We start from the raw sequence: 19,021 nt of genomic DNA, 5'->3' as shown, positions 1-19,021 counted from the left end.
TAAGTGTTAAAATTGTGAAGATTCAGTACCAGGAAAAAAAGCAAGAATATAAATCATGTATTACACTGAGGACACTTTGGGAATATTTTTTTTAAGTAAAATAGTGTAGAATACCTATATTTTGCTAAAATTATTAGTAATATCTGTTTTTCCTCTTTCAATGAGGCCTGTGGGAGTTTTAGAATGGTGTGTGTGAATCACATTTTCCTGGGTATGGCTGCCCTCACTTCCTGGGCCAGTGTTCTTGAGCTGCATCTGGTGCTAGGTTCCTAGTACATGCACATTCAGTTTCCATCAAATGCTGTTGGGGAGCAGAGGGCAAGCGTTGGGCCGAGCGGTTAAGATGCCAGTTGGAATACCCATGTCGCATGTTGGGGTACCTGGCTTTGGGTTCCAGGCCTGCTCCCAACTCCTGCCTGCTGCTGATGCACGCTCCAGGGCCCCAGGGCCCCAGGGCATGGCTCCAAGATTGAGTCCCTGCTACTCACGGGGAAGTTCCAACAACTTTTCTGGCTTTGGTTCAGCCCATCACACCTGGGTATTAAGGGCATTTGGGAAGTGAACCAGTGGATGGACCCACATCTGAAATTTACTCTCAAAACTCTAGCCTACTTCTTGAGTTGCTCTCCCCATCCCTCCCTTCAACACTGTATTTGAAACCTCTAAGCTCTCTTCTGTATTGTGGTTTCTGCCAGCAGTCTCACAATATACCCACCGCGCCTGTGCCTGCCACCTTATGCTCACTCCCCTCGCTCCACTCACAGCATCTCCAGATTCTGTGGGATGGAATCTTTCATCCTGGCTTGAGGCTGAGGAAATTGATACTCAGCAGGTGTTTAAGTAGTGGGGATATTAGTTATGAACTGAGAGGTTTTTTTTTTAAGATTTATTTATTTTTATTGCAAAGTCTGATATACAGAGAGGAGGAGAGACAGAGAAGAAGATCTTCCGTCCAATGATTCACTCCTCAAGTGAGCACAACAGCCGGTACTGTGCCGATCCAAAGCCAGGAGCTCTTCTGGGTCTCCCCACATGGGTGCAGCTTTGGGCTTTCCCAGGCCACAAGCAGAGAGCTGGATGGGAAACGGGGCCGCTGGGATTAGAACTGGCGCCCATATGGGAGGATCCCAGCGCAATCAAGGCAAGGACTTTAGCCGCTAGGCCATCACAGCGGGCCCTAACTGAGAGTTTTTAACTCAATTTGTCTACGCATAAGCGTACCTTATATGTGTTGCTCCTTCCAGTCACCTGTTTGTCAGCAGAAGATGCTGTGCACGGTGGGGTTGGCAGCCTCTACAGAGAGAGGCCTGGAGAGCAGAGGCTGTACGTAGGTGGGGACAGAATCCGAGGGCTGGGTTTTTCTACCTTACTGAGCGTATTCTCCCTCTCAACCAGGCGTCCCTGGATTGGTCGATATCAAAATCCAATTTCACCAGGATTAGCCTTGGGTTGCTCAGAGCTGTTCATTGAATTAGGAACGATTATAGCAGAGGGAGCCCCGTGGTTCTTTATTAAGGTCTTTGTGGAAGCACTCGGTGATCTTTAGGAGATTAACGTGCCGGTGGTGCTTTCTTAACATTTATAACCCGCACCGATACCTGGGGAGTTTGTTGATGAAGAAAATTTCTGCTGCCAACTCCCCACCCTCTAGCAGGGCTCCTGTAGAGGGCCAGGGTGGGAGCTGCTGTTATGGTCCTAATGGGTTGCTTGTGGGGGAAGCTCCGCCTGTAAACCCATTTCCTGAGGAGAAGGAACTTTCTGGAGCTGCAGCCTTTCCTGGACAGTGAGAGTTGTACACTTGCAGGACCCTGAGAAATAGAAGTGTCTGTGGGAGTTGATAATATGAGGAGTTGCTTGTTCATGAGACTTAACAGTGGAGACGTTAATGGCATGGATGGTTTTTTGGGGACTAAGACCTGTAGAGGTAGCATTGGTGTTCATGGATCACACTCAAGGCAAGGCCAGAGATGCTTAGAATCTTCCATGGTGTTCCACGTGAGCTGCTGGAATCTTGGGCAACCCTGATGACATCAAGGAAGAAACCTGTCACGCTGTCAACAGCACACTCTTGGTGCTGCTCTCGGGGAGGTGAAACAGTCCACGTCTGGAGAGGCTGCTGTGGTGGGTGAGACAGCTACACGCAGAAGGGAGAGATCTGGCAGGGTCTCCTGGTCCTGATGTCACTCTTGGCCGTGCCAGCTGCCCATTGTTCATTAGGAGGTAAAGTGGAAAATTCCAGAAAGAATTGTTAGTTTTTAAATTGTATACCATTCTGAGCAACATGATGCAATCTCACGCTGTCAGGTCCATCTGAACCGTCCCTCTGCCCGGTGCCTCCACGGCATCTATGCTCCCCGCCCATTCATTTGTCGTTTTGTAGCCATTTCTGTTATCAGATCAGTGGGCAGGGCGGCCCAGTGCTTGAGTTCAGGTTTTATTTATGCCTCCAAGTGAGCAAGTAGTGATGCTGGTGTTTTGGATGTGCCAAGGAGAAACTCAAAGCGCCTCCTCGAAGGGAAAAGGTGCAAGTGCTCAAGTTAGTAAGGGAAGGAGCTGCAGTACGCCAGGGTTACTGAGATCTGTGATAGAACATGGATCCTCTCCGCATGAAGTGGCGAAGGCAGGAAAGGAAATGCATGGTAGCTTTGCTGTTGCACTTCCAATGATGGGTGTTACAGACACAGAGCTGGTTTAAATGGGCCTGGCGTGGCATTTGTGGCCTGGTCCTGCCTACTGCTTGCGGACTTCCATAGATTGTGGGTACGACAGACATGGTAGAATCAGGTCAGAAGGCATGTGTGTCATGAAGCAGTCAACAAGCAAGGCCAGGGCATGTCAGTGCAACACTGTCTTTGATCCTGGGACCAGGGGCAGCTTCTCCATTGGGTGAGATCTGGACAGAGACCTCGTATGCAAGAGGGCAAAGCCTGGGGCATGTGAAGCAAGAGGCTCGTTCCCAGGCAGAGGGAATAACAAATGTGAAGGCTAAGGAGGGAGCATGCAGTGTGTGTCTCAGGAAGAGACAGCTCAGGGAGCGAAGGAGGGAACACTGTGGAGAGGCAGGCAGTAGTCAGGCCAGGACCCCCTGAGCCTCATGGCCGGGGCTGAGGCTCCAGCCTCCTGTGCTTGTGCCTCTACAATCCTCACTTATTGGAACGTCCACTGACGGTGAATGGACCAGCGTGTACTTACTGGACTGCTCAGTCCTACTGTCTGATCTTCCCGGTGTAGGGAGAATGCGCATCTCCAGTTTAGATGGCTCTCATGCTAAGGCAAACATAGCTTCCAAAAGAACACTGGGGAAGTTCGGGAGTCCCTTAGCGTGTTGTTCCCACGGAGTGTTGACAGAGCCAGCTTGGGCATATCACTGCAAATCCTGCAGGCACTTCCCTTCAGCAAGGTGTGCTCCAGATGTTCAGTCCTGTTTGCGAGTTTGAGTTGTTTCACATTGATTTTTTTTTTTCTCTGTGCCTTTGCCATAAGCTTCCGTGAGCCTCCTGGGCATCAATGCTTCTAGGCAGGTGGTAAAACTGGGTTCATAATGAAGGGAAGTTGCATGTACCTTTTGTGTTTTTTGCAACCTCGTTAAAAATGACCCCTGTCGAATGGGAGAGCCTAGGGTGGTTCTGGAAGGGACCTGGCCTGAGGCCAACCCCGACTGAGAGCTCCGTGCTGCCTGAGGTGACGGTTGGCGCTGTCAGCTTGGCCACAGCCTCACACTGTGTGTCCTCTGGGGTCATTGTCTGTTTCCTAGTGGACTGGGGTGAATGGAAGAGTGACCTTCACAAACACACCTTGATTTTGGATTCTGGCTTCTGTGACTGTAGGAGAAGTGAAGCGAAGAAGAGAAGTTCTCTTGCCCTAGGCCGCCATGCCTGTGTTCGGTAGTTGGATGCTGGTCCAGAGGCACGAGACACGGGCTAGGTCTGTGAGTGTTCCCGGAGAGAGACAGAGCTCAAGTACTGGGCAGTTGATGAGGATCTGGCCCCATGTTGACGTCTCTCTTGTCTCTGACTGCATCTCAGTTTTCTCCATAACTCTCTGGGATTGCCTGCTTGTCCCGTTTGGCCTTTTAATGTAGACCTGTTCGAGCTGGCTCCCACCCATAGCTCTGTGGGTGACTCAGGGGTCCTCGTTCCATGGAGCACAGCAGAGCGTGCAAGCTGGCATGCTCTGATGACAGATTTTCTTTCTCAACCTGCGACTCTTGATACTCCATTTCTTTTCTTTCCTTATATCCATATGTTTACATTTTTAACCTGTTCCCTTAAAAATTATTTTGAACACCCAGGCATTTGTATAGATGCATACACTACAAAATGATTAATTGAGTGTTGTATGTTTTTATCAAAAGAAACAATGCAGAGATTTCTCAAAAGTCCTATTTGAGTAGAGATGATTAATTTTAATTTTCACATGAGCGGCGTAATGCTATTAATCATTTAATATGTTTAATCATAATCTCTGTAATTCCTAATTAGGTTTATTAAACTGAAACATCCAACAGTTGTGCACAATTCCTTGTCTAAGTCTCTTCCTTGGGATGGGAGCGAGCTTGATTTAATTTTGCATTTGACTAGCAATTCCTAACACAATGGAAAAAAAATGTACTGGAAGTGAGTTTCCTCGCTGCTATTTCCGCGGAGTTAGGGGCTTGTGACACCGTGGGAAGACCCCAAGCGCCTGACCTGTGGCAGTCTAGTGACTCACAGCCATCTCTACACAATGGGCACAGAACCAGAGCTGACATGGCCAGTGGGGAAAGCGTGGCTCCTGGTCTGTGCAGTCCTGTGTTCTAACAGTGTTCTTTAGGTATCGCTGGAGAAAAGCAACATTAATGGTTCTTCTCTTCATTTGTTTATTCCTTCACTAATGATTCACTGAGTTGCTGAGGAAGCCAGCTGCTCTCCAGCAGACGTTGGTACCGTGTGGTGGTCACATCTAGCTATGAGCCTTTGTGATGCAGTTAAGCCTCTTGCTTTGTGCACAGGGCCCTCTGGGACCCAAGCCCTGCTTCTTCTGTAACGCCCTCTCTGAATCTTCTGTCACCCAGGTTCGCCCACCAGCCAGGGCTGCCACAGCCAGAGGCACCCACTGCCCTGAGTCCAGAGTGGCCTTCCTATCCCTGGAGGTTGCACCTGCCATGCCCTCTCTTGATAGAGCATAGGGTCCAGTCACATTGTGTCTCGGACCTTTCCCACCCTGTCAAACTCGCAGGTGCACCAACAGTCTCTTGTTCAAGGCTACTCGGCCCTGTGGGGCAGTGTATCTCCAGTTTAAGGTTTCTCAGCCCTTTGATTGTTCTCATTCCAGCATGGAACAGTCTGCATCACAGTCCTACCCAGTCCAGTGTACTGGGAGCTGGGTCTGAATTATCACAGTCCTTCTCCCATTCACTTCAACATCATTGGCAGTAGGACGGTCCACTGTTGGGCTGGCCCTCACAAAATGGTCTTTAAAGTTGAAGAAGTCATCTAGCAGGGCTTTGGATACAAAGTCAGCTTGAGATAACGGCGTGGAAGTCCCCAGGAAGTCTTGCCTTCTAAATGCAGTAGAGATATGTTGGGAAGGAGTGCTCCAGGGGTTGATGAGAAGTTGCCAATGATACCCACATTATTTGAGTGTTTCTTTTGATATTTCACTAGTTTACATCTGGCCGCATGCGACCGTATGTTTGTTCCAGTCGCATGTTTCTGAATTGCCTATCAACAGGTGCAAGGGAGTCCTTGTTTATGGCTTGAATGGGACCAGACGCTCCATCCTTGATTCAGAGGCAGGAATGTGACTTGGATGGCATCTCTTGCCACCTAGAGGAAGCACATGCTAATTGCAGAGAAAGTATTAAAAAGCAGAATGTTTGAAATGATAGTGGAACACCCAAAGTTTCTGTGACTTTTCTGCTTCTGTCCGTGTGATGGAGTCAACGTGCTATCACAATATAGAGGGTTTTTTGGATTGGGGACTGAAGAGATGTGTTGGGGTGGGAATGCTAGGAAGAAATAGTGGTTTATGCTAATGATGTTATCTTCTCTACATGAACACAGTCCTAACAGAATTTTCTGCAGGGGTGAACTGCAAACTCAAAACACAGGGAATGTAAACCAAACTTAAGATTGCATTTAATTGAAATGCAAACAACCATATGGAGTCAAGTGTCGAGAACATCTCAAGTTTATACCATTCAACAAAAAGTGGCAATCAGCAAATTACTTGGATGAATGAAAGAAACACAAATAGTCTTCCGATTTTTTTTTGCTACATTTGAAAACATTTGATCTGTGCAGTCTCACACATGGGGGGCATATCTGAGATTGGAAGCCGCATCAGTGAAGACGCATCCCACTTTTGCCCTTCAGGACTGTTGTCTGTGCTGATGTTGTTTGTACTCTTCATGCCCTGTGCCCCCTGGCTCCCTGGCCTTGATGTGGCACGCACTCTCTCTGTATCTCTCTCTCTTTTAGTTATATTTCTTTTGTCATGCTCTGTGAGGGAAGGGATTTTTGTTAGCTTTGCTCCATGCTGAGCCCCGGTCCCACAAGAGGTAGCAGGTGGATGCTCGAAAAAAGTAAAACCAAAAACAAAAAGAAAACATTGAGTAAATGAAGGAGCAGATGGATCGGCAGTCCCTTTTCGTACTTATCCCTGTATTCTAGAATTTTCCTCACATTGAAACAGGTCATTTGGGTCTACTCAGAGCCTCTTTGCTGTCTTCTCATTCTTTTAGCAGACAGATGAGGCGGCACCCACGGATGGCCAGCCCCAGCCTTCGGAAAACACGGAGAACAAGTCCCAGCCCAAGCGGCTGCATGTCTCAAACATCCCCTTCCGGTTCCGGGATCCAGACCTCCGACAAATGTTTGGCGTAAGTACCATATCGATGTTCTGCCATGCGCGGTATGAGGTCCCTAGAGCCTTCTTGGGCTCCTGCAAGTTCTTGGTATGCACAATGCTAAGGCAAGACATTTGCATCAGGAAGAGCCACTTGCAGCCCGAGCTCTGGGTCCGTGTTGGGGCCTGAAATCCCTTGTAGATGCGAATGGAAGTTGCACTCTGTGTGTGTCTGTGACATCTGCATCTCATCAAATGCTCTTCTCCTAGTAGGTTCACTTGGATGTCCAGAACACACACTCCTGACTGGCCCACTGTGGGAACGTGACTGTGGTGGTCCAAGACCCCAGGTCCCAGCTAAAAGAAACAGTGTCCGTTGTCTTTGCTGCAGTGGCCGGACAGGTGGCCGGGTGACCCCGTCTTCCTCCTCTCCCAAGCACCGTGCAGTGAGATTTCCGATGCAGCTGCAGAGATGAACTCTTTCTGCATGCGCAGGGCTTTAAAAATGAAACACTAATTTGAAAAAAAGAAGTGTGCTACTGATTTGTAAGTCTAACTTGAGTCCTGCAGTACACTTCCTGCTGGAATCGGTGACAAAAATCTGGAGGTACTGACTGTGATGAGAGATGCCACAGGGGACAGGCCTGCCAAGGCACCCCGGGAAACGCAGAGCAGACCAAGACCTGCCACTGGCCCTGAGGAAATCAGTGAGAGCATCACTTCTTGGAAAGGTTGTTCTGACTCTGATCCCTTTTCAGGAAGCCGTCCACATCATGCTTCCTGGGAAGGGATATGTCTGCCGTTCCTTTGAGCTCTGTTCCACCAGAGGCCACTGCCGGGAGAGGGCTTGGTTGTCACTTGTTTGTGCAGATGTAGTTTCTGCTTGTGCCTGACATCCCAGCCAGGACAGCAAGTGTCTGCAGATTCTGCGTCAAGAACTACACGCTTCACATTTGAGTCAGAGCAAAGGTGGCCTGCTTGGGCAGCTCTTCTAAAGAGCTTGTGGGTGCATGCACACGTTACAAAAGGGAGAAGCAGCGTCTCCAGTGGAACCCTCGTGCTGGGCCACGCTGGCGTCGCTCTCCGCATGAAAGAGTTAGCTCTGGTTCGCTCCTCACGGGCTCCGTGCTTTGCGGGGGAGCGCACACCTTTTATTTCTCTAACACACATGATGCTGATCAAGCATGCGCTGACGGCCAAGCAGAGCCAGCCTCCTCATATTCAGGATGCCCAGGCTCGGATCCTGACATTTCCCAGGAAAAGGTCAGCCTCTGCTCTTTTATCTCTCTCATTTGGTAATAACCTTGAGTTGAGCCCTCTAACTCTTGCAGAGCCGAGATACCCTCAGGCACTCTCAGGTCAAAGATGACTTTGAAAAGTGCCGAGCATTCAAAGTTGGAGGCAAGGTTAAGCGTGTGGAGAGCAGCGAGACCAGGTTTGAATGACGGGCAGCCAGAGGAGTTCTGTTCTCCTTGCTGTGTCAGGTTCGGAAGCTAGCTTGCTGCCGAGGCCTCCTTGTTCATCAAGCATGACTGATACTGGCTTCGCACTGGGCTCCCTGCTGTTCTTTCACGATGCCCGTCTATGCCCCACCCCCAAGAGAGGTCTTTGCTCCATGGTCTTCTTGGTTATCCTGAAGGTTCCTGAGCCTACAGGGATGTTAAGATACCTGCTTTGTTCTGTGTGTGTGTGTGACACCTAACATTTTCAAACCCCCAATAAGGTGCCCGTTTGCAAAGCCAGAGACTACTCGGTAGTTATCAGTTGAAACATTCAGCCTGCATTCAGTAACACTCAGACGAACCGTGTTCATCAGGGATCGCGTCCATGTCCTTTTGAAAAAAGTTCAAGGTGTTTCTTTTTTTTTTTTGCTGTGGAAATTCTTTCTAGGAAAATGAGCCAAGACTTAAGGATCGCTTGCAGTAAGTGTGAGGCCTTCTTGCTTTACAGCCATCATTCTAAAGAAATGGAATTTAGACATCAGAAGTCTGCTCTGGCCAAACAGTGGTGGCGACACAGGTTTTGGTTGTCAGATGCATTTAGCACGCTGCGTTGGTGTGACAGGCTCCCCACACTGGAGTTAAGGGAATTGGCCATGATGTCCCCTTTCAGGTCGTGGTTCTGGTAAGAAAATACATTTTCATTCCAATTAAATGTTAGTCAAATCAAGTGGACCTAGGGTTTCTTTCTCTCCTCTGTTGGAGTGTTCGCTTTGTTCCCTCACTTTGGCCACGATTCCGGTGAGGAGGGAGAGGGAATCAACAGGAAGCTTTGAGGCGTTGTTTGCCTTTTTCTTCTTTGTTTTTCTAAGTCACAGGGATTTCAAAGTCAAAAGCAAAACCAAGATAGAAAAGTAACCTCCTTTTTCTCATTGCCTAAAACTTTCTAAGAACCTCGGATCTGTGGATAACTCGACCATGGCCTTTGCAACTACTGCTTGCCCTCTAGGAATGGCAGGCATTTGCTTTTGATCCCGTCATATTTTTCATCCGTAGCTTCACTGTTTTTCCATCAGGCTTGCAAATCTGGTTACCTCTCCCACCACACATTTCCGTCTTCCTTTTTTGGAAGCATCTATTCTAGTGTTTGGCACTCGGTGTTCTTTTCAGCTCCTCTTAGATTTTGGCTTTGGTTTCTTTTTAATGTGGGACAGCCCACAAAAATGAAGTTAGGTGGCCACATTATAAAAAGCAGCACCAAGGCCTGGCTGGTAGATGCAGCTTCCACGAGCTACTCTGTTTGGAGTCTGTGTGTTGCTGGAAGGAATGGAGCGTGATGCAGGTTCCTTCACGTCTCAACTCGCGGTGATTCTCTTGAAGAGAACGCGTGGATTTCCACCAAGTCAGCCTGTTGTTCCTCAATTCAGTCTTTCATTTAACGTTTGAAATATTTCTGGGTTGTGGGTTGCGGATTACACTGCATGCAAATCTCTCACATGACACACCTCTTGGAAGGGCTTTCAGAAACAGTTGCTGTGTGTTTTATCCTCCAGCTTGGACTATTCACTCACTGATGTCACAGCCTTACATTGATTATCAATACACAGGTCCTTGGGGGATGGGACCAGAGAAGGAGTTGCTCTAGTCCCTGTTTACAGCCCACGGGAAACAGCCCACATGACCTTAAGCTCATGCAAAACAGCTTTCAAGACCATTTCTTTTAGAAATACAGTAGACGCACACTCACCTGCCGTGCCGACGCGGAGGTCCGTCTACTGTGAGACTGTTGAGAAGTCACAGTTTGAGGACACAGCGGGATGCCTTCTGCTTCACCATTCCGGACGTGACACTGACCCTAAGGAAAGCTGGGATGATGCCTTTGCTCAGCCTCCGTGCACACCCTGTGAACTAACTTTTACTTTCCTGTTGTTGCTGTATCCATTGAACATCCTTCTCAATGTTTCTCAGAGAAACATCTGATCTCAGAATGTCTAAAAATGTTTGTTACATACTTGGCCCGCATGTGTGCCTATAAGCTTCCAGATTTTGTTCTTGATCCAGTCATTGCGTGGCTAGAGATATCGCCCAACGCTGCCGTGAAGCAAACAAATGCTAGTTAAAGCTGCGAGAGAGTTGCCCCTGTTTAAATTGAAGATGTGCCAGCTGTGTTTACATCATTAGTTGCTAACTTCCCAATTAAACTGTTGATACTATAAATATAACGCACAACTGTCTTAGAAATGCAGCTGACATCAGCGTTGTCCTTCTGCTCCCTTCCTGGGCTTGGAGAACTGGCAATGCCAAGTCAGGTGCCAGAGAAGCAAGCATGGGAGGCCATTTCAGGGCATGTGGCATCACTGCTTCATTTAGGAAATGACACATAGTCTGACGACATTCTGATTGGTTCTGTCTCAGCAAGAACTTATCCTGAAGGAAGTGGGGTGTGTGTGTGTGTGTGTGTGTGTGTGTGTGTGTGTGTGTGGACTGTCGAGAGCACATTCCATAGATGACGTTTGCTGTGATTTTGCAAAAAGGCCTTCTCCAGGTACTCCTGCTGTGAGAACCTTCTAGGCCTTTTGGCTGAAACTAATACAATAGTATTTGTTTAGACTGAATAGTCCAACTTGGATGCATCCAAAATGTGGTGTCTGGTGAGCACATCAAGTTACAGAAATCTTTATTAGGAAATTGGTATCATCTTTGAACAGCAAGCCCTTCATTTCCCACAGCTGAAAGTTGGCATCTTATATTTTATTTGAAAGACAGATTTTGCACAGTGAGGATGAGAGACGGTAAGAGAGGTCTTCCAAACAACCGGTATACTTCCCAAAGGGCTGTGGAGGCTGGAGCAGAGCTGAGCCATGTGAAGCCAGGAGCCAGAAGCTTCCTGTAGTCTCTGTGTAGGTACAGGTGCCCAAGGCTTTGAGTCATCTGCCTCAGCTTCCTCAGGCCTTAAGCAGGGAGCTGGATCCTTAAGCAGAGCCGCTACCCAAGCTGTGGCCTGTGTGGGATGCCAATACCACAGGCTGAAGATTAGCTTGTTAAGCTCTTGCATTGGTCCTGTCTTCTGCTTTTAGTGATTTCTTGGTGTCCAAAGCTAGGGCACCAAAAATGCTCTGTTAAAGAATATTCCCTTGACCAAAGGATTGTTGGGCCACCCACACGTCACAGAGGCCCTTGCTCTTTCCAGGGTCGGTGGCAGCACCAGGCTACCTCTTTTGGCGGAACCTTCTCTTCTTACTCTTCTGTGAGTGAAACTACAGGGGGAGAAATGTACCCTCCTGTTATGGCAGGGAGCATACCCCGAGGGATGGGCACATCTCCATGGCACACAGATGGCAAGCTTTGGTCACTGTATGCTGTAGCACTATTCCTGTTCATGGTTTTGAGCCATTTTTAGCCAAATGTGTATGCATACTTTTCCTCTTTCCAAGGAAGGTACAGTCTTCGTTTGTTCCAGTGGCGAGTCCTCTGAAAGTTCCCAGTGTTTTTTCCTCCATTGTTGGCGGAACGCTCTTGATAGGATTAGCCCTGGGGTCTCCCAATCTTCTCTGACTCAGCAGGTGGGTTGTAGTCCTCGCCTGCCATGTCTGTTTCCTGTTTTTTTCTCTTTCTGGCCCTGCCCCAGTCGCCATCTCCATCCTCTACTTTGCACCCAAAGGGGAGAGGGAAATTATAGGTTCCTGTGGCAACTCCAGATGCAGTTAAAATCTAGAAGCCAGTGGAGCAATAGACAATGTGAAAGTCACGGTGGAAACATTTGTTGAAGTTGTGTTCTTTAAGCACTGTAATGATCATTAGTTGTCTGCATAACCATGAAATCCCCATCTCACCCCTCCCAGCCACTTCACACGGTTTTATATCACCCTCTGCCTCCTGCACAGAGGTCCCATGGGTCAAACTCTTAAAATCCCCACACTGATACCTGAGAGCTAAGCAAATGGAAAGACCGCCCCCCCCCCACCAGCAGGGGATGGATGTCAAATGACTTATTGCTTCTGGTCTCTGAGCCAGTGTGCTGGTTTTTAAGATGTGAATCCAGTTACACCAGCCTGGCAAGATGTAATAAAAATAATCAAAGAAAAGGAGTCTTTGAATTTGAATTTCAAATAAAGAGCAAATAACTTACAAAATATAAATGTGTCCCAAAATTTGTGTGATCTGGACCTATTCTGGATCAAGAGTGTGTTTTTCCTGTCCAATTTATTTACCTTCTAAAGCTTCGCCATTTTTGCATGCTCACTGTGTGCAAAAGTACATGTTTATTTCATAGTGTGGAGAATCGTCCTGAGAGGATGCTGACACCTCGGTTTCCGATAGGTGCATGGGCAGCGGAACTTGCTGATGTGCAGGTCTTGTCTCCTGTGGCCTGGCGGCTCTGAGTTTTGGTGCCAACCAAATCCTTAGCATCGTATTCTAGTTGAATCTTTCCCTATGCACATCCCACCTTGTCAAGGGTGTTCGTCCCAGTGGCTGAAAGGCTAGTCCCTGTAGACACTAACCATATGTAATCTTTGCTGCTCGGTGCCTGGGAAAGGAATCACACACACGTAATGGGAAAAGAGAGTCAGCTCGCTGACTGCTACGGCCCTGGTGGCGGGTGTGACTGATGGGTTGGTCCCCAAGAAGCAGAAAGATACATGTGCTTGTGTTTTTGTCTTCTGTTCCCACTACATCTTTTAACAATAGAATGTACAGTGAAAATCCTTGCTAATCAAGGAAACGAAAATTCTGAAACTCTCTGAGAACAATGACTGGTGTGTGTGCTGTGACATGTGTCCATTCTTTCCTTGCTTATAAGATGTTTTTCTTTCTATTGCAGCAATTTGGTAAAATCTTAGATGTTGAAATTATTTTTAATGAGCGAGGTTCAAAGGTAAGCCACTTAATTCACCTTAGAATTCAATAGCTTGCTTAATGTGTATATTACAAATAAGGGGAAGCAATAGCACTGTTGGAATCGGCACCTTGTGAAAAACACTCCATTGGGGATTCACTTAGGGACCACCTCCAGTTTCCCAAACAGTGGGAAACACATAAAAGACATAAGGGGTCATTTAAATGTGTTGTATTTTTTACATATCTAAACCTAAGATATATACAAGTTTCCAAAGGAAAATTACCCTTGCTTAAAAAAAAGATGATGTTGCTACATTTTTTGTTTTTCAGTGATAGTTATGTTCTTTATATTAAAAAGTGAGTTGATAGTCTCAGGAGCAGGTAAATACGAGATTATTCTGTATTGATCGAGTGCAGTTATTTTCCTGGGCTGTAGGGGAGAAAAATCTCATGTACACCAACCTTTTGAATGTGATTGTTTTATTTGTGAGCATGTTTGCCCAGCCACCTGTTTGGGAATTTGCATTGCTCTGAGTTGGGTTGTTTGGGAAACCAATTCCTAAGCACATGTACCTGAGCTGAAGTGCTGGTCACAGGCAGGGGTGATCCAATACCCTCGGAATAGGAAGCTGTCAGAAAAAGGTAACAGACCTCTCCCCGGGCGTTTTGGGTGTCATTGTGGTTTTGGACACTTTTTAGAAATGCAGAGTCTCAGGCCCCGACCCGGTCCTGAATCAAAAACTCTGCTGTGCACGTCAGACATGCTGGGTCAGGCAGTGTGCACCTGCTCAGACTGTCTTTGTAGTGCAGATGTCAGGCCTTCCCCTGAGACAACCTGTCCCCTTTGAGCTGCTGCTAACTTGTCATTGAGTCCCATGCTCCTGAGCCCACAGAAAAGCCAAGAGTCTCGTCCACGTCTCCTTTGGAGGCTGAGCGTTGGGCCTGTCTGCAGAAGCCTGGGGAGGAGGACAGGGAGTGATGCTAGGAAGGGATTGGCATGTTGGTCCTTGCAACCAGGTGGTAAATGCTTTGAGTGGCCCCATGGCTATGCCTCAGGGTGCCAGGAGTGGTCAGTGCTCTTCTTGCAGGCCTACACAGTGAGGGTGGAGCGAGACAAAAAGTGCTCACCAGGTTCAGGGAGATACTGGTCTTGTCCCAGGCAGTTTGGGGTGCATCGGGGTCCAGCAGCTTTCTCAGGCTGTTCTCCATAATGTGTCACAGGTCATGGTGTAGGTTCCCCCAAGTCTATAACCTCCTTGTCCCCACAAAGCAAACATTTACATTTATTAACTTCTTCCATCACTGGCATTGCTTCTCTCCTAAGAATATTTAATATTAACTCAATAGGATGACATTGACTAAACTGAGGCATGAAAATTTCAGTATTCTGTGTTCTATAGACAAAATGATAGTGTGATTCATCAGTTGACTGTAAAAAAAATGTATTAGATTCTGTGGTTTTACTCAGTCAGGGACCTTGTCGATCTTCTATAACTTTAGATGGTTTGCAGTCCTTCTTGTAATATGTCAGTAGTTTGACCCCTGTGCTGGGGGAGAAATGAGTCAACTCTGCTTCTTGTATGAAAATTATTACAGTGACTATTTCTATGCTGTGGAGCAAACAGCACTGACAAAATAAAAAGGCACTCAAACCCATCGCTTTTCACGCAGGCTTTATGAAGCATTTGCAAAGTTATGGAAATTGACCTGGAATGTTGGCTGGTTTTGCGCTGAGTCAGTCTGCTCTAAAACATCGCTGCCTTTAAAGATACGTGGTGTACTTGTTTAGTTTATGTTTTGGTTGGTAGCTTTGGCCAATTGAAGAAAGCCTTTCATCCTTGCGGAGTGGTGTGGGGACATTAGAGGAGTATTGTTTGCTCTTTTGAGTGTACACTGGCAGTGCTATTTTTAACACTTCTTCCATCAGTCCCATGGTGAACGCCTCCCTGGGGGCTTGAGGAAAAAAAAAAGATCATTGAAGTTTGCTGCATCCAGAGGCTCACTTTGTTAAGCTGCTTTTTCTCTTTTGGATTAGGGGGTGTCCAAAATAGCCTCTCTCCACAGGCCCCAGTCCCTCTGAAAGGGCTTGGGTACAGGAGCCGAGTGTCCTGGTCACAGTCCAGCTGCGGATGGCCCAGTGGGAACCGCGGCCCCCAGCAGATGTAATGTCATCCTTGGTGTTATCCTCATGGTGAAAGGGCCTTATTTAGAGAGCCTGTTTCCACATTAATGGCTGAGAAATCTGAACTTCTGTCACAACTTTGTTATCATCTTGGGAATCCAGTTTTGCCTAGTCTTCATGAGTCATTACAACAGCTTAAAATGAGAAAGATGGAGCAGCTCAAAGAGAGAAAGTTGTCAACAATACAATGAGGGTAATAATAGCCAGAAATCATCAATTAAGTTCCCTTGATACAAGTAATGTGGAGAACTTAGTAGATTAGGTGTTTTCATTTCCGTTTATGAACTTCCTTGGGATTCAAAATAAGGTCCCCTCTGTGTCTCAGTCTACCTTGTAACCACACTTCTTTCAGGCCCACAGGTTCCCCCTGGCTTCCGAAGTGAGGTGTGAAGGCAGGGTGATGCTCTTAGGGACACTGTTGGACATGGAGACTGTGTCCAGGCTCACGCACCCACACTCTTCCCCGTGCAGGGATGATTGTGTCCTGCACCTCCATGGATGCAAATGGTGTTGCTCAGCTCTCCATCTGTTAGCCCGGGGCTGTGCACATTCTTCTTGGCTGTTGAGATGTGGTGAATTCAGAGTCCACATGACTCTGGATGCCGGGGGCAGGGCTGATAAGGGAGGAGAACATGGCTGAGAAAGCTCAGCTGTTTGATTGGGCTGTCTACCCCACCCCATCCCAACATCCAAGCTCCATGTAACTGTACCAGCCTGATGTTTTTCATACATGTTCTCTCTGTGCTGTGGATGACTCCATAAAAACCAGAAATGCCAAGGTCTGCTTACTGCAGAAAGCCGCAAGTTGGCCTTTGCTGTCCAGCAATACCAGAGGCCATGGAGAGTCCACTGCTGGTCCATGTACGCCTTTTTTTTCTTCTTTCTTTTTAGGCAAATAGATTTCTGGGCTCAACTCCAGGATTCTGATCCAGCAGATAGGGAACAGAAACCATGACTCTTGAATTTTAAAGTTCTCTACAGTTCCTTCTGATGTGCAACCAAGAGTAGAACATGTCCTGACCAGTAAGAAGGTAGAGGCATTAAACAGAGCAAAACCCTGAACTTGTGCCCTTCCAAGACCTGTTTACTATTCAGTAAACAAGTGTATCTGGGTGTCCCAAATGGATGAAAGTGATCACAGACTGTGCAGGAACTGCTGCGCTGTTTACAGTTCTGTAATAACCGCATCCTACCGTTTACCTTAACTCTAGTCCCTTATTAGAAAGATTGGTAGAAACTCAGTCCAAGACTCCAAGATAGAAAAACTTTTTTTTTTCCTCGCTCTCTATAGAATCCTGTCCCCATTTGCTATATCCACAACTCATGTCTTGAAGGGTTGAGCCCATCCTGTCCTGTTGGAACGTTGTCTGTTGGCCAGCCAAGACACCCATTTTAGAGGCCGCTATAGAGACCCGATCCTGCATTGGGAGGTAGCACCATTGGTCGTTGCTGGCACTTGCTAGTCATGACTGTGTGACCAGGAAAATGAAGATCATCCCTAACTAAACCAAAACCAGTCTAGACCCTAACGGAAGTACTATGCAGTGCAAAAAGGAGTCCCACCCTACTGCAGTATTGGAGTTTTGTGAAAACCAAAAGGGGCTGGGTATTTACAGTGGAAATATTCCAAAGGTTGGTGTGTGTTCTTAAACCAGATTGACACATTTCACAGAGGTTTTTAAAATGATGTCCGATTTTCTGTGCTCTGCTTAGGAGCAGTGTCAGTGAAGACAAATGATGGCATTTGTTGAAATGGAGTTTAGTGATGTTTCCTGAAACTGAAATTTTAGAAGCACAGTTGTATACATAGATGGTGAAGGCAGGGGTGCAATTGTTCTAGGACAGAGAAAGAGGAAGAGCCTGGTGTTGTTATAAATGACATTCAATTAACGAAGCTTCGTTACATTGCTGCCTGTTGATATGACAGATGAATACCTGTGTAAAATGTGTGTACTTGGTTCCCTTTTTTGTCAATGAAGCAGTGTGGGAAGTCATCCAATTCAAAAGCATACATGTAATTTGTGGGGTGGAGAAAGAATGGATATAAAACATTACCTGAACTGTTTGCATTATAGATCAACTGAAGTTTATTTCTATTCATTTCATGTCTTTTATTTATTAGATAAAAGAGTTTAAGAATTATATAAAAAAAGGTCTTTCCTTTTTTTAGGCTTTGAACTTTTTATTTTTGATGAGTAAAGGCTGTAGAATTGACAAATTTGAGTAACCCTAAAATTGCATGAGGAAGAGATGTTCTTAAAATCACATGGCATGACTCTGTAGGCAATCTTAGATGACTCTGGCATTCATTGTTGAATTTTGTGCACATGTTTTCTTTTACTTTATTTTTAATTTGCATGTCAAAAAGTGGTTCCCTTTTTTTCTCGTTATTTCATTTTATTCTCTGTGAAGACACTGTAAGTTTATTTTGATCTCATTTTCTTTTCATTAGATTTCTTTTCTTCTGTAGTGCCATTTAGAAAGGTATCCTTGGTATCGTTCTTGGAGTTCTTCAGGGGTTACAGCTAACTGGTGACAGAAAAAAAATATCTTGTTCACATTGGTCGCTTAATTATTGCACATCTTAGTACTCTTATAATTTCTCTGATTTGCATGTTACAGAACTGAAGCCAGGACAAGACGTAGAGATTAAAGCAAGAGAACGTTGCAGAGTGGTCGTTGACTGAAATAATAATCTGCATGTTGTTCTCCCTTCTCCCTCCTGCATGCAGGGATTTGGTTTCGTAACTTTCGAAAATAGTGCCGATGCGGACAGGGCGAGGGAGAAATTACACGGCACCGTGGTAGAGGGCCGTAAAATCGAGGTGCATGTTCAAAATATTTTCCTTTTCATCTTTTTGATCAATGTCTGCTTCACGCTCATTCGTTGTTGCAGGTGCATCATTGGTGTCTTGTATGTGACCCTATTCCCTTCTCATCGTTTATATATATACATATATATATACTTATATATAAAAAGGAAAACTGGCCTTACTTTTTTTTTTCGATTTTACTTTATTATGTTATTACTGCTGAAAGATAGATGGCAAACGTGAGACAAAAGAAAAGTTCATTGGAAAGTCGGTTCTGTTTTTTTGGTTTTTTTTTTTAATTTTCCATGTTTTATGATCAATGGGTGCAGTAGGTTCCAAAGAGTAGACAGGGTGACAAACCAAACCGAAAACAGAGCAGTCTCTTCATCACTCCACTTCAGGGTTGAAGAGGGATCCACAGTGGTTTGCAAATTGGACCAAATTGTAAAAGAAGTAGCATTTGAACGATTTGTATAGATAAAAAAAAAAAAAAGAAAAGTCTTTATCATTGGACTTTTCATTTTTTTTTTAAGAGAAGCCAAGTTGCAATCTTGAGGTCTTTGGATAATTATGTGAATTACCAAACAGGCTTTCCTATTCAAGATCTGACCCTTGCTCATGACAGCATAAATGTCAAAATTCTAGCACTCAGACTGTATTCCTTGTGCCACTGGGATCTCCCTCAACATAGCCACAGGGTCATATATGGTAAAACTTAAAAGAAAAAAAAAAAGAAAAAAATACCAGTTAAAAATGCTTTAGTCTTTGGAGTAAGATGTTGCATATTTTGCCTTTCATTTTCCCCCTTCGACGATAACGCTTAGGCCCCTCACCAAACTCTCAGTAACCATGGTAACTGTACACAAACCCATGCTGGCGATGGTGGTGAATGGTAAGTGGTGAAGTCCATTACCGTTTCA

General features: G+C 46.1%; 1 protein-coding gene across 14 annotated transcripts in view; it reads left to right on the top strand.

The window, feature by feature from the left end:
- The window catches only part of RBFOX1 (RNA binding fox-1 homolog 1), a 1,044,467-nt gene that overhangs the window by 930,553 nt on the left and 94,893 nt on the right, over positions 1–19,021 (top strand). For 12 of the 14 annotated variants that reach the window (XM_040973377.1, XM_040973373.1, XM_040973376.1 and 9 more), the window contains 3 exons: positions 6,725–6,862; positions 13,090–13,143; positions 18,021–18,113. In XM_040973377.1, the coding sequence (XP_040829311.1) occupies positions 6,725–6,862; positions 13,090–13,143; positions 18,021–18,113 (285 nt within the window). The remainder of the gene's footprint in view (positions 1–6,724; positions 6,863–13,089; positions 13,144–18,020; positions 18,114–19,021) is intronic. The other 2 variants (XM_040973378.1, XM_040973375.1) reach the window with 2 other exon arrangements.

This window comes from Ochotona curzoniae, unplaced genomic scaffold (genome assembly GCF_017591425.1).
Source record: "Ochotona curzoniae isolate NIBS_2020 unplaced genomic scaffold, NIBS_Ocur_1.0 contig_2321, whole genome shotgun sequence".
Classification (NCBI taxonomy): Eukaryota; Metazoa; Chordata; class Mammalia; order Lagomorpha; family Ochotonidae; genus Ochotona; species Ochotona curzoniae.
Note: the sequence above shows the minus strand (reverse complement) of the source record. Positions and strands in the feature narration are given on the sequence as shown.